We start from the raw sequence: 15,091 nt of genomic DNA on the forward strand, positions 1-15,091 counted from the left end.
CGGGGGTACCCCCTGCCGTATGACGCCACGCTCAGCACATCCAGCGGGGGGAAGGAGAAGGAAGGGGGGGACGTTGGGAGCGATGGCGTTTGTCTTCCCCAGTCACCGTTACCCGTGATGGAGCCCTGCTTTCCCGGGGATGGCTGAACACTGCCCTGCCCACAGGACGTGGGGAATGAACGCCTTCGTTCGCTTTGCCGGTGTGCGCGGCTTTTGCTTTCCGTATTAAACTGCCTTTATTTCGACCCAGGAGTCTTCTCACTTTTACCCTTCCGATTCTCTCCCCCATCCCACCCAGGGGAAGCAAGCGAGCGGCCGAGTCACCAGCTGGGGTTAACCCATGACACCCAGCTGACCTATTCTAGCATTTGCTAGAGATGAACACATCCGTTCCTTCTCTTGCTGATCCATTTGCACTTAAAGGTGCACAGCCCTTTCCCACCTCAGGCCAGCCCTGGCACTTGTCAGACCCTTGAGGAAGGCTAAGCAGTTCACTGTGCTGTCATTCTGTGGAGGGAGGGGCATTATTTTTCAGCACCTGTCATTTTGTGCAAAATTGACTCCATGCTTTCACTGTTGGGGTTACAATTTTGGATAACATGTAATGAAGCCTTAGACGCAGAAGTGTAGCAACACCAGCCTACATTACCTTGGTGACAAAGTGTTCTGCGATGTATTGGTTGGGGAAGTGAGCGGACTTGACCAGCTTGCTGGGGAGCGTGGAGTAGGTCTTGTTAAAGGACTTCCCATTGATCCCTGGAGGAGGAAAGGTGAGAAGAGATACTCCAGTAGGACTTCAGCTTCCTTTTAACTTCTTATTGTATTTATTTTCTAGGGCCCAGAAACATTTAAAGAGCTTCTATTTAATTTCTTGGATTGGCTAACCAATTACTAGTAACTTCAATCAAATATAACTTAGAAATGAGTAAAATAAAAGAAACTACTCTTAAAAAGCACCTTCAAACTTATTAAGTCACCTGGAAGCAACACAGACTTCGAAAGTGCCATTCTCTAGAGGAAAAAGAAAAGGCATTCCATAAAGAGTGATATCTGCTACTAAGACTTCTACACAGGATTTGGGTTGCCTCCCCTCCTCTACCAACCTTCTTGCTCTCAGAAATAGCTCTACTGAAATGGACTCCTGTTCAAAACAGCAGTAACTTCTGAAAGAAAAATAAGAGAGGTGTAGATACCTGACCACTGTTGCCTGTATTCCGGAGATGATTATGGAGAAGCTTTGTGGCTCCATCCTGAAATGTTTTTGGTAAAGCACCCAACAGCATTGTAAACTCTGGAGTGTTGAGTTCAAAAAGGGAAATCAGCACTGACTGTGCAGCCTACAAGAAGAAAATACAGACTGAAAACACTAATTTGAGTTTCTGAAGTGATTTTATCAGCAAGAGATGCTATAATGAGTGGTAATCACAAAACGTGACTTAAGTCTTGATCAAGCTTGAATAAAGATGTGAACAAAAGCAATTCATATTTGCTGGTAAGCTGGAAGTTCAGATATTGATAAATCCAGGCACGCAACAACGAGCTTACACTTTACACAATCATTTTTAATAAATAGTCTTTCAGAATCATGGTCCTCAACACCCCCCCAACCCCAGATTCCTACTTACTCAAAAAAGTACTGAAGGAATTAGCAAAATGGCTTTTAAAGGGTTTGCCAAGTTGAACAAATTTAGAGTGAGGAATTGAACACACCAGGCAGGAACAAGCCTGCAACTCCTTCTCCTGAATTCTGCAAGTGGTAATTACAGATGATGGATAATCAACACACTAGCTTGAAAAGGAACAGTTATTGCTTTAAAAATTAAAACCAAAACAAAACCAACAAACAGATACTCTAATTTGGAATGAGATAGTCTTGATTTTGAGTTGTGATCACAGCACTTGATATTCTTTATAACTTATCCTACAGCCAAACTACTTAGTTAACCTTCCCCCCCGCTTCCTGCCCAGCTTCCTTTATCTTTTTAAAAAGATAGGCAAGCACCACGAAGAATAATTTAGCTGACTACATATTCTATAGAAGAAAACTGCTAAGTATTGGAGTTTGTAGTCTACTGGATGTCACCTCCCACACCCTCAATTTTAATAGTTCATCTGTTAATGTCATCCTCATCCTACAGCTTGTTTTACTATGTATTTTTTTAATCTGAATCAAAAATCAGAGCTCTTTACTGACAAAGCAACACAGTAAAAGTTGCACAATGGTTGGGTTCCTTCTAGTAAAGGAATGTTGACTGTATGACTTAGTAATGTTTTTACAGTTTGATGAATATTCACTGGATAGTTTAACAAACCTGTCAACATAGCAACTAAACTAACACATGCAATGAAGGGCTAGGGATTAAGTTCTCCAGAATTGTTTAATAGCTTCTTTGTAGTACAGAACTCTGATTCTAAGATCAACCAACTATGTCTAGTTTATACAGCTCACCACCAAGGTCTGCCATGCACTGGAGAGAACCAGTGCCTCATGCTAGACAGAATGATAGGCACCTTGCTTGAGCAGCAATATACTTCAAGCAAGTAGTTTAGAAAATTCTTTTAGACATTTATTTCCCTCCTTTTGCTTCCAGAGCAATGAGCTGTAGCATTTTTTAATTAAAAGTGGAAAGCCAAGGTATGAGCACACATACCAGCACACATCTCAGTATGAAATTTAATGACAAAAAAACTAGCATGTTAGATTGCCACAAATTATCTTTGCACACTCGTGACTGGTTGTTTTCTTTAACTTTTATTCCCTTCTCCCTCTGATAGCCTTGCTTTCAAGTGAACACCCTGAATGCCCTCTACAATCTGTCTTTAATGTTTCTCTTTCCTTGTATTTCTTACAGTATGTCTTTTAACAGAAATTGATACAAAGCAAAACCAAAACAAATCCAGCAACTGAGCAAAGGCTTGGGAATCACGACTTTCCTTTTTCTGTCCTGTTATCCACCTCTCCACTCCATAGCACTGTGTCTACTTAAGGTGACAATAAAATAACACAACAGACAGTCCAGGGTCATATCAGGAAAGAAACCGGTACCATCAAGTCTGCCCAAAATGAAGCTCAACCTAAAGTATCCAAATTGATATTGACTCTCAGAAGGTTTTCAAGTATGCAATTATCTATTTTCTCTCTCTCCTCCTTGACAAAAAAAATGCATTTTAGAGTATTTGGAGGGTTTTCTTCTCCTCAGCATAAGCTCTCTCTCTTGAGGTTTAAGTCCAGTCATATAGATAACATCTTTAAAAGTCTGCAATAAGGATTAGAAATTATTTTGGTTTGTTTTCAGAAGAACTCTGAAAAAATTCTAATTCTTTCCAGAAGAATTCTAATCTTAGAAGACATCTAGTTTCTGAAACATAGAATTTTACCTTCCAGCAAGAAGTCCCATGTCACTGAACTGCACTAAGGGTGCCCAACTTCAGACTAATAAAATAAAAAAGGATTTTTCATAATACTTAGTACTGGAAATGTTTTTAGTTAAAAAAACCACCACCAAACCCATCAATTACACAGAAATACACTCAGCAAAAACTTTTAGTGTAAAGAAACCATACTAAATGCTACAAGCTTATTAAAATAAATAAAATGAAAAAGCTTGTGATGGTAGGCTGTCAAGCTTTCTAAGAGAACGAAACATTTTATACCATCAGAGTAAGTCTTTTGATTACTTATTGGTGAAATTTTATTTTCAAGAGTTATTAAAGGCTTTTCGCAGTTAGTTGCCTCTAACAGCTGTCTTACGGAAAGAAAAAATAAAGTAAGAAAACTTCATATAATTAAGGTGTTCCAGGTGATTAAACTCACTAGCAATTCTTTCCATGATTCAATTACTTATTGACATAAAAATGCTTATTAGAGATATGAACCATCAGATAAGACAGCTTGCCACGTGTCTTGGTAGTAAAACTTTACTGATTTAGAAGACAGTACTGCTTCAATTCTCCTCCAGTTTTATGGTCTTATATATGTCACTAGAACATGGTACTAGGCAAGAAAAGTCCACAGGATATAATCTATTACTGCTTTCTCATACTCATGAGGTTATATAAGACGTGAAAGACAGAAACGTTATCCCCAATACAAACTCTCCTGTGTTTTTGTTACTACGTATTACCAACATTCCAGTTATCAAGAAGTTATGAAAGTTAATTTTCTTTTTGTCCTCTTCACATTACACACTTTGCGGGACAGCTCCCACTATTTTCTCTCAATTCTCTCCCACAAAACATCCCTCCTACAGAAAGGAAGTTTTAGTACTGTTTCCAGAATGATGAAGTTGCCAAAACTCAGACTTAATTGAAAAGAGCAAAGGAAATCTAAACAAATTATTTGTTGCAACTCTTCAAATTGCAGAAATAAACAAAGAAGAAACAGAAGAGTTAGTTCTCTGTGTCAAAGATGCTTGCACTTATGAGCCGTAAAGTAAATAGATTTATTTAGCATTTAAAAAGTGTTAGCATGCTGATAATGGCAGTTAGGACAGAATTGCTGGTGACAATCAGAACAACAAAACTCTACTCCATCAAACTGCAAACAAAATTCAAAGACTTTTTGCTTTCTGTAATTGGAAAGACTATTTAGAAACCTTCCCCAAAGACTGCATAAGTACATTGCTCATGGTTACTCTGTGTTCCTGGTGTACTTACGAAGCTCACAAATATTAATTTTCACTTCACAACAGTTATGTGGGAAAGGGAGTTTTGCACTGGAACTGCAGCATCAGAAGACAAATTAGAAGACAAACCTTTGATACTACCTTATTAAGGCACAGACTTTCTTTTGTCAAAGGGTCAACAGTTATTTACCTATCTTTGTCAAACACAAAGAGTTTGAGAAAATCCAACAGTGACTGAACCGAGTTTGCTACCACAATTACCATTCCTGTTACGAATGTGCTATCAGTATCACAGAGGGTGGTCTCTGAAATAATATCAACTCTATAGAAAGTGCCCACTGAAGAGATTTTACTACCACATAGTGTTTGAAACAAAGTTACTCCTTGCGTTATGAAAGATAATCTCAACATATTAATGCACATGAAAATACAACCCTAATGGAGAGTTTCAAGATGTGTTAGTTTTAAATTTTTACTTAAATATTCTTAAACATATAATTTTTGGCAAAGTTTTACTTTGTCACTTCCGATACTTTATACAGAAAAATCAGATGTGTTTGCTGAGAAGGAAATAAAAGTATCTTTTCTCTATGAAAGAATAAGTTTGTTTTTAAAGAATGTATTTTTTTTTTTTTAAGGAAAAGAATATTAGCTCCTCTAATTTGCCAAGATACTTGGAATGCACTGTAATTCTAAGCACACATTAACAAACATACCTTCCTAACATCTGAGCTTTTAGGTTCTGTGGTCCAGGTGATGATTCGAGACACTGCTAATCTAGTTTCACTTGAATTTACAAAATCTCCTGGATCCATCTGTTGTGCAAGAGTCTCTATGTATTTAAGGATCGCAACTTTGACCTGCAAAGAGAAATAAGAGTCAGGAAGACAATAAAAACGGTGTGCTGCAAGAACAAGTGTGCTCACAGAGTAGAGTGTTCGTTCCCTAAAATAAAGGTTTTTTTTTTCCCAATTAAACTAAATGTCTTTTCAAGATTGATATAAAACTCCATACAATAAATCAATTTACAAATGGATGTAATATTTCAAGAAGGGAGTTATTCCACAGATATTCAAATATTAATACAAATCTTAGATTTCACTTGTAGCAACTAAAAGATACACAAATCATCGCATATGCAGTAGCTTATATTTAACAAAAAGAAAACCAAAGTACTCAGAATATTTAAGAATAATCGGGATTTTAAAGAATTATTCAGAATTATTAAGATCATTTTTCAAGTACTAAAATAAAAAATGAACACCATCTGATGAAAGAATAATCAGTTCCTAATAGTTCCTACTATGTAGTTAACACTCAGCATTCCTTTATAAAACACCAGAGTTCAGCAGTCACTGTCTTTGGGGATAAGCCACATGAGTCTTCCCATTAAATACTAAAAAGGTATGGTATAGAATTTCTACAAAAGACTCAGAAGGGGTCACATGCTCACTTTTCCTTTGAAGATATTTAGAAGACAGAAACATGGATTTGCCAGGAGGACAGAAAAGCTGCTTTACTCCCTCATTTATCTGAGCATCGCTCTCCAACTCCACTCCCTCCCTCTACCCCTTATGCAGACTATGTTTTGCACTCCCCAGACTGCAGCCTCTCTCTACTTTCTCCAAAATGGCACCACTGCACAGCTTTGGGCAAAGGGCTATTATGCCTGTATCTCCCTGAAGTATTTATCTCCTCAACTCCTGCTGCCCCAGAGATTTGTCACACAACCTGTCAACAAAAGCAGTGAATATTTATTTAGGCCACCTATATGACTTAGTTGCCTTTATTTCCACTAATAATTATAGTGAACCAGAAATACCTACCAGGAAGGAGACACCTATGTCCATCATAACCAGAAAGAGAAAAAGAGTTCTGGGTGTATTTTTAATCATTCATGGTTTGTAGTACAACTGTTCTGAGCAAAGCTATTTAGAAATTTCCCTTGGTCATGGAAACCTGCAAGCTATTGAAAACTCAAGATACACTAAGTGACACAGACATTAGTGATAGATGATACACATAGATTAATAACGAATACTTCATTTTCACTGCAGCTGTCAAAGCTTGACTTCTCCAAAGTTATACAACAAGCAACAGCTGGAGGCTTTCATCTTATGCCGATCAATACCAACAAATGCTGGGACAACCACACTATTTGCTAGATTCTTTCCAAGAAAAAAAAACTCCACAAACATCTCTGAAGCAAAAAACCTTAGGCTCCATGGTCTTCCAAATACAAAGCAATAGTTACAATTTCTAGATTGCCAAGTGAAACCATTACGACAGCACTGGTTTTCACTGTTCATGATTTAAATATATGTAATATCACACCTTAAAAAAACCCCAAACTGTTAAGAACTGTAACACTTAGAACATCCAGACGCATTTCTCCCAATGAAAAAAACCACCAGAGTACTGCACCTGAGAGAGTAGTAGCATTTAGTGTTTAAACTACTCCCACAGAGTAAATCGCACAGACTTCTGGAAAGACGGAGGCTCTCAGGGGACAAAAGATGAATGGAGAGAGTTCGCACTAATAAAGCTTTTCACAGTGAGGCAGATACCCAGAGCTAAGTTTGACAGCTATTTTGAAAGACAGTATTTTTCACTAATTGCTTTTGAGGGAAGAAATTCTGGAAGGAGTATCTTTCTATGCTCAAATATAATGAGACAGTATTATTATGGATGAAAAAAAAACCCCACCATCCTGAAGTAAACTCCGTAACAGCAGCAAATCTACTTATGAGGCATTTTTGTCACTATTTCCAGTAAGTATGTACAGAGTTGGGATTTAGAAATAAAAGGTCTAACACAGTCCTCTTCAACAATCCATTTAATCTCTCCAAGAGTACAAATAAACAATTTTTGACTGCAATGAAAGCAGCTCCAGGAATTCTTACAATGAATATTTGCCATCAATCTGAAACCACTGTCTATGAAGTTGTTTAATACTGTCTTGACTTTCTTTGTACTCTTCTAGGTTGAATTTATTGTACTTTTGCTAGACTATAAACATGGAGACATTTTTCCTGTACAGCATGTAACACAGACATTTTAAGAACAGCACTGCTGTAATAAGTGAGCTGAAATATAGATCAAGACACAATTAGCACTCTTACTCACAAAAAAATTAGACATAAATGTAACTAAAGTGCTTCATAAACATCTTTCACAGATAATGAAATGACAAATTCTGGCACAAAAATATGTGCAACTCCCTCCAGAGATTCAGGAAATACCATAAGGATGCTACACAGTCAGTGCCAGAAGGCAAATTGTTTTCCTGTCCTGTGAAAAATTTGAGATTTACAGAGTTTTATTTGCTGCATCAGGGTAAGACAAAAGAAACATTTCATGTAACAGGAAAAAAGAAAAAAGGAGAGAGGAATGTAGAGAAGCTGCTTTAAACCAGAAAAAAGTCCATCTCTTTACAGTGCTTTCCTGAAATGCAAGAGACTCGGCTCTGCCTTACTCAGACGGAATACAAGCAATCACGCAAAGTGATTTTCAGATTGCCACATCCCAGGTGTCTGTCCCTAAGCTACTGCATACTTAGGAGTGACTGCCTCTGCCATTATTTAACCAAATTACTAAAATTTAGACTACAGATGAATTTTGAAGAACTTTCTCATCTTTGTGAATCCATGTCATTGGTTGGTTTGTTGTTTTTTTGGTTTTTTGTTTTTAATTCAGAAATTGTAATACAGATTTAGCGGGGAGAATTATTCTGATCAACTGCAGCAAAAACCTTTGTCAACAAATCAGTATTTTCAAAGGAAAGAAGGGTTCAGAAACCTGTAATGAACTCTGGTCACCATGCTTAAATCAACTCCTCACTGAATGTGAGCCATTTGATATTCAACCTGAGAAAAATGAAAGTGAGGATTTGAAGTGTATTTCAGGACAACACACATCCTTTGGAAAACATATGTTCTGCACCTGCAAAAATAAGCTTAATAGATTATATCCCATCTAGAAAATTTGACTCCTATGCCCATCCATACATTTGACCAAAACAGATACATGCGTCTAGCACCTCTAAACTGTGTTTCAGCAGTTCACCACGCTCACATGTAAATTATAGCAAAAGAAAGTAAGATAGATATAGCACGATACACTGTGCTGCATCCTCAATGGATTAGGTCAGTAGAATTACATCTTCTCTGTGTTTGGTCCTCTCACTGGCTGGCTATCCAAATCCACCTCTGTGGCCACTCTAAAAGCTTGACTTTTATTGTCCAAGGCTTAGCTGGGTTTGTAAGTGTAAGAATGACAGTGACAGTTTGCTCTAAAGGATCAGGACTATTCACTACTACCACATGAAAACCAGAGGGAAAACTCATTTGTAGAAGGGAATCCTTCCACGGAGCAAATTTCTGATCTATCATCCCTTATATCCGACCATCTTTAAGGATGCCAAAAATCCTTTCTCTGAATTTTCCTGTCACAGTGAATGTTGTTTCTCAGTATATCTAGCTCAAGGGCACACTCTGCAACAAGATAATCATTTATCAGAGTAAGGACAAAAAGCTGAAGACTTCAAGAAATGGAGTAGTGCCCCAGGATTATCAATTAATCTGTTAGACATCTGGGTGTACTGAGGATGAGATTTAGACAAAATATTCAAGAATGTGGGTATTAAATAGATATTTCTGCAATTTATGTTCAATAACTTTTCTGTCTGGATCCTAAAGTTGTAGTTACCTTGTAAAGATGGAGGTAGGGGTAGGTCACTTTCTTCTGAAAAAAAAGCTTACCTTCTCTTAAACAGTTACATACTTTACTGTCCAAAAAATTAATTTTAAATACTATTGATTTTATTTAAAAATAACAGGTGTTCTTCTATGAAGGTAGTTTTTACTGACACCTTGACTTCACAAGTCTCTCTCAAATACTGGAAATTATTTTCAGAATGTCTTTCCATTAGGTGTTTCAGATTTCTTAATTCCTTCTAGGTCACATAATGAATATTCTTGAGTTTAGCCCCAACTCAGCCTAGTAGGAGTCCATGTCTCATTCTAGATCTGCACTCTCAACTTTGAAACATGATCAATATACGTTTACCAGCTCTACTATCATATGCAAAAAAAGAACATCTCAATCATCAAATTCACCTTCCTGGGGAGGAAAACCAAGTAAAACAAAACCAATTTGTTCCAAGGATTTATTTAAACAACAAACTGATTTTTACTACCTCATTTGCTGTCTTCAATAAATGACAGCAGTCCCTTTTTAACACAGCTCTACGAAGCAACAGTGGTCAACGTATCAACTGTCCTCAAAAGCTTAAAAATGTAAGTTTTACTGTATTGTAGACAAAAAAGGCATATTCAATGTGACTTTAGGTTCAACACAACTTGGGAAAAGTCATATTCTTTGCAGTATCAAACTATGTAAAAATATTTCGTGCAGGATAGAGCAGAAAATGCCAGTTATCATATGCTTGTTATTTCCCCATTTACATCACTTGTAAATGCATCAAATCCTAAGAAAATTTATCTTAAAATCAACTCTCTTTGGAACTGTAAATGTACTACAGAATACATGGTTACTTTTCAGTTATACCGGCAGGTCTATGGACTATAGATTATTAAGTAAAAATGTGTGTAATTATAAAGCTACACACTGCTTTCAGAAAAGTAGACCACAAAGGGAGCTGATTTTTAATATAGTAACTCAAGTTCATATTAATATTAAAATAATTTAAATTAATTCAAGACCTATCAGGCTGAACACAGGAAAAAACAGATATGAACTAGGAAAACACGACTGGGAAATCACAAACATAAAATTAGAAAAGACTTGATAGAGTGAGTTTGCATAACCAGCTTGATGTTAGGCGGCCACATTTTTGTTGCTCATTTTTACTGTACTATGGTTTAATTAGATCTCTCTTGCAGCAAACATTTTCATACTAGTGTAATGTTTAAAATTTAACATCTGCATGCTTAAAGTTTCTCGCAAAGGTTAGTAGCAGCATACAAATGCATTCAAATAAAAATTATTGGAAACACTGTAAGAGTTTGACATAGGGTTAAGAATAAAAACAATAATTCAGACAAAAACCTTTGAGCTCCAAAAAGAGCGAAGCTGGTCCTGTAGTGCTGGCTTGACTGTCTGAAAGTTTACAAAAACAAAATCCACTAATTGAAAACCTTTTTTTCTTTTTTTTTAAAAACAAAACAAAACAAAAGTAACAATCCAAATTCAAATATTAAGACAAGCAAATGTCTATCAATGAAGATTTCTGTTTGCAATACAAGCCCGAAAATTCTTACCTTCAGGCTAGGTGTTTGGGTCTGGTCAACAGTAAACCTCATTAAAATACTGAACTGGAGGTCATTTGGAAAAGATTCCCTGTAAAACAAACAAATCAAATCGTGTTAAGTTACGTGAATTTTTCTTCTAATATCTGTTGAGAAGCACTAAAGAAGCCCTCACTCTTTTCAGTAAAGAAAAGCTTTAACACTTCTAAAAGAAAAAAAATTTCTACCAGTTTTGTTGATATTGTATCTGACTTTCAGAAACATTCACCTAGCATGTGAAGGACAAAATTTAAGAAATTCCTGCTTTGAAGCAGTAATATGCAAGTAATAAGGAATGAGATGGAGATGATAATATTCCTATTCTAAATCCAATATTCCTATTCTAAATCTATCCAATCCTCAAATTAATCTGCAGTAGTACTGCTAAAGAGTAGTAAAACCCCTCCTGCACACTTCTCTGAACCATCCCGTTGCGCTCTCCCACATTGCACACTCTGGTATGACCTTCACGGGCTCTGCAGCAGCAGCAGAAAAGAGGTGTAGCAGATCCTATTCCCTCTCTCCCCACAACATACACCATACCCTTCCCCAGATTTCACAGAAGATCTGCCGCATGAATAGTTTCAGCAGAGGCCTAGACCACTTAGACTGTCCCGTACTTCTGAGAATGGAGGATGAGAAGTAGGTCCCAGAGCCCCTCCAACTCTACTTAAAAATCTAGCTTTCACTTGGAAATAAAACTGGTCAGGGATGGGCAGCTCTGATGGACCCCCAAAATCACGAAAAGATCACTATGGTATCAGGCTATCAGTGAAGTTTGAGGCGAGTGAAGACAGAAAGCAAACCCATTATTCCCATAACTCCTTAAAAGCCTGCTGACACCAAGAGATGAATATTGCAATGATATTTTTATATCAAAATAACTAAGTTCAAACACAAGCACTACATCACTGAACACAAGGCAAGACAACAAACATACATGGCTCAGATGCACATTTTGGAATCCACTAAGTAGTAGCACATTAATTGTTCAGCATTAAGGACTCAAACCCTTTCAGCTAAGAGTAATTTAGTAAACCAAAATGCTTAAGCAGTAAGGTTCACTGAAGTTTTATGATCTGTTATTAGCTCTGCATTTTTCCAAGAATCTCATACTATAATAGAAAAAAATAAACCTCAAAACTTGGAAGTAGCATGAGGGTTCAGATTTTTGTTTTGTTTGGGTGTTTTTTGGTTTGGGTTGGGTTGGTTTTTTTTTTTTTAAAATAATTTTTTTAAGAACTCATTACCTTGTGACATCAAGTGCCTTCTGAACTTTTGCTTGTACAGACCCAAGCAAATCAGCACCCATTTTTTTCAAGAGCTGTGTCAGCAGTACAAACAGCCAGTCCTGCAGATCTTCTTTATGGACCTGGATGAAGTCCACCAGTGTCTCCAAAAACATACTGAACACCTAAAAGGCAGAAGATGGAAAGAGGGTAGGATGGGGCAAAAGAGGAAACGACACTGACATATGCTGAACTTACAAACAAAGAAGAAAGCAGTAAGGGAATCAGAGGCGGAAAAAGGCAGTGTTTTGCAGCCAAGCAGGAAGGAAAAAAAAAAAAAAAAAAAAAAAAAAAAGAAAAAAGAAAAAAAGGAAATCTGTCTTGCTTTTTCATTGGATTTGGATACAAGAGTACATTGGAAATGTTAGCCGACTTCTGTAGAAGTTTGACAATTAGATATTCCATGCAGTTTCGTCAAGAAAAGAAATGCTTACTGTGATGGCTGGCGCAACCTCAATTTTTTCGGTAAAACTTAATTTTTTACCCTTTCAAGCTTTATCATTAAGTTGATTTAACATATTCCTCAAAGACTACAAAACCACTTTCTCTCTAAAACCAAAAAAGCTGCTACAATTTTTTAGCAAGATATTAATTGTAAATATCTACATTACTAAATACTGCAAAATCATGAAAACTGGCCAATTCCTTTATATAAAATATTTGTGGAACACAGCAAGATTCTCCTGCTATTGCAGGTATCCAAACACAAAATTAATCACCACAGTAGGGACAAAAGCCACGATACATTTCAGATTTGCAGGTGTTTAAAACACAGAAGTACTTTCGACTTTTCAAAAACATGTTATCCACTGTGTTCTTTTCAACAAATAATGCTGAATACAATAAATACAAATAATGTTGAAAAGACCGCCTTCAGTAAAAAAAAACAAAACAAAACACCACGAACTTACATTATTGTATTTATAGCAACCCCAGCACTCAGACCATAAAGAAGGGCTTTTTGGATGGAAGGGGTAAAGCAGGGCACGACAAATAGGTAACTTTGTTTAAGCAGCCTTTTTAGTATCTCACTATTACGTTTTTTCAAGACATATGGTGAAATCAGGATGTATATGCTCTATACCATTGTGGCCCACGGGTTGGGCTAAAAATGCTACCTTCGCAACAGATGCGCACTCCAGCTCCAGCACATAGCTGGGTATGGATGCAGAAGCATTGCCATGATGCAAAGATGGCTGGAGCGATTTCGCCTCCTGAGTATTTGTGACACGGGTACAGAGTCGGAAATAGCTTCTGCAGAGGAAGGGCTGGAACCCCACATCCTCCTGCAGCTGACCTGGCTTGTCATAAGGCCAAATTCTGCTGCTGTCTGGGAGAGCAGATGATCCCAAACTACAATCATACCTCTCACGGCTGCAGAAACCAGCCCACAGAAGTGGGCTTTCTTCCACAGCACTGATCAGTTATGGAGGAGTTGGCACATGCTGCCGCATGCCTTCATCGCTGAGAAAATGAGATCTCTTTTCATGTTGATAATCAAGCCAGAGTAAGCAAATTCACACCATAAAGTGAAAAAAATATCCATACAGCTATCTTTAAAAGAAATACCTCAAAATTTACATTAGGAATAAAAAGTTAATTCAGATTCTTTTTGCCAAGAAAGGTTAGACCAGATGATCCTCGAGGTCCCTTTCAACCTGGTGTTGTATGACTCTTTCAGGATCTAATAAAGACTCTTTTAATACACATCTTAAATACTAAAAAGCTGCGTTAGAAACAAAACAATACAAATCCTACACAACATAAAGCCCATCAGGATGAGTTACTTTAACTTCCCTTTTGGGGCAAACAACATTGAAAACTGGAAAAAAAAAAATTTGCTAACCCGCCTGCCATCTGTCTAGATTTGTATTCAAGTCTGAGGTTTAAAAATTACCCTCCCAGTAACGAGAAGAAATTTTTATGCTCGTGATTGGAAATTCCTTCTGTATCCGGCTGAACTGAAACAATATACCACTTTGTGGATGCACAAGCAATGGGCACAATTAGACGACCTAGGCAAAACCAAACCAAAAAGTACTTTCTGCACTGTAATATGACAGTCTTTGGATTTCACAGCCCTAAAAATAAAGGAAAAAATATACTGGACAAACAACAAAAAATTCTGGTGCTACAAACATTGCACTGGGGGTCTTACAATTGTATTTAAAATCCTTCAAATTAAACTATACAGCTCAGCAGAATTTAAAAACTGTACCTCTTTCTTTGAGTTTGCAGACACTGACACACACATCTTTTTCATTAAAATGTGCAATCTGAACAAACTGGTTACAACCTCTTATTTGATGGAGTAATGTCGACTTCTTATGACACTTCAAACATGAAGTGGTTTAAATTGAAATCATTATGAAGTGAATTATGAATCACTATGGCAAAAGTACTCCAAAGATCCTGTGCCGATGTTTTAGCTGTTAAAAATACACATAACTGAGGCCTCAATTTTGTTTTCACGCTTTGTTTGATCTTAGGTTTACCACAGTGAACGTCTGGAGAAAACTCAAATAAGTTGAGTCATTTTGTTGTATTTGAAAAAAATTTGAATCATACTATTTTGTCTTAGGCCAAAGCATGAAGAATTTAAGGCGGCTGTAAGAATATTTAAGGTAAAGGATAAATTTGGAATGGAGAATGGAACTCAACCACCTGTATGTTGAACAACAAATGTGGGTACTGTGATTTTTGCAGTTTACATTTTTATGATGTAAATGAAAATTCTGAAATCAAACACCTAAAGTTGACGTTTTTAATAATTTGATAGTGAAAAAAACAAACAGATATGAAAATAATTAAGTGATCTACTTTAAAGTGAATTATTTCAGATGTGCCAACCACCACAATATAAAGCAGG

General features: G+C 36.8%; 1 protein-coding gene across 1 annotated transcript in view; it reads right to left on the reverse strand.

Annotated features, from left to right (window-relative positions):
- The window catches only part of CLASP2 (cytoplasmic linker associated protein 2), an 82,378-nt gene that overhangs the window by 10,105 nt on the left and 57,182 nt on the right, over nt 1-15,091 (reverse strand). The window contains exons 23-27 of the mRNA XM_009695037.1: nt 12,184-12,347; nt 10,907-10,985; nt 5,342-5,485; nt 1,194-1,337; nt 650-756 (exon numbers count right to left, since the gene is read on the reverse strand). Of these exons, the coding sequence (XP_009693339.1) occupies nt 650-756; nt 1,194-1,337; nt 5,342-5,485; nt 10,907-10,985; nt 12,184-12,347 (638 nt within the window). The remainder of the gene's footprint in view (nt 1-649; nt 757-1,193; nt 1,338-5,341; nt 5,486-10,906; nt 10,986-12,183; nt 12,348-15,091) is intronic.

The sequence above is a fragment of the Cariama cristata genome, unplaced genomic scaffold (assembly GCF_000690535.1).
Source record: "Cariama cristata isolate BGI_N322 unplaced genomic scaffold, ASM69053v1 scaffold4042, whole genome shotgun sequence".
In the NCBI taxonomy this organism is placed as follows: Eukaryota; Metazoa; Chordata; class Aves; order Cariamiformes; family Cariamidae; genus Cariama; species Cariama cristata.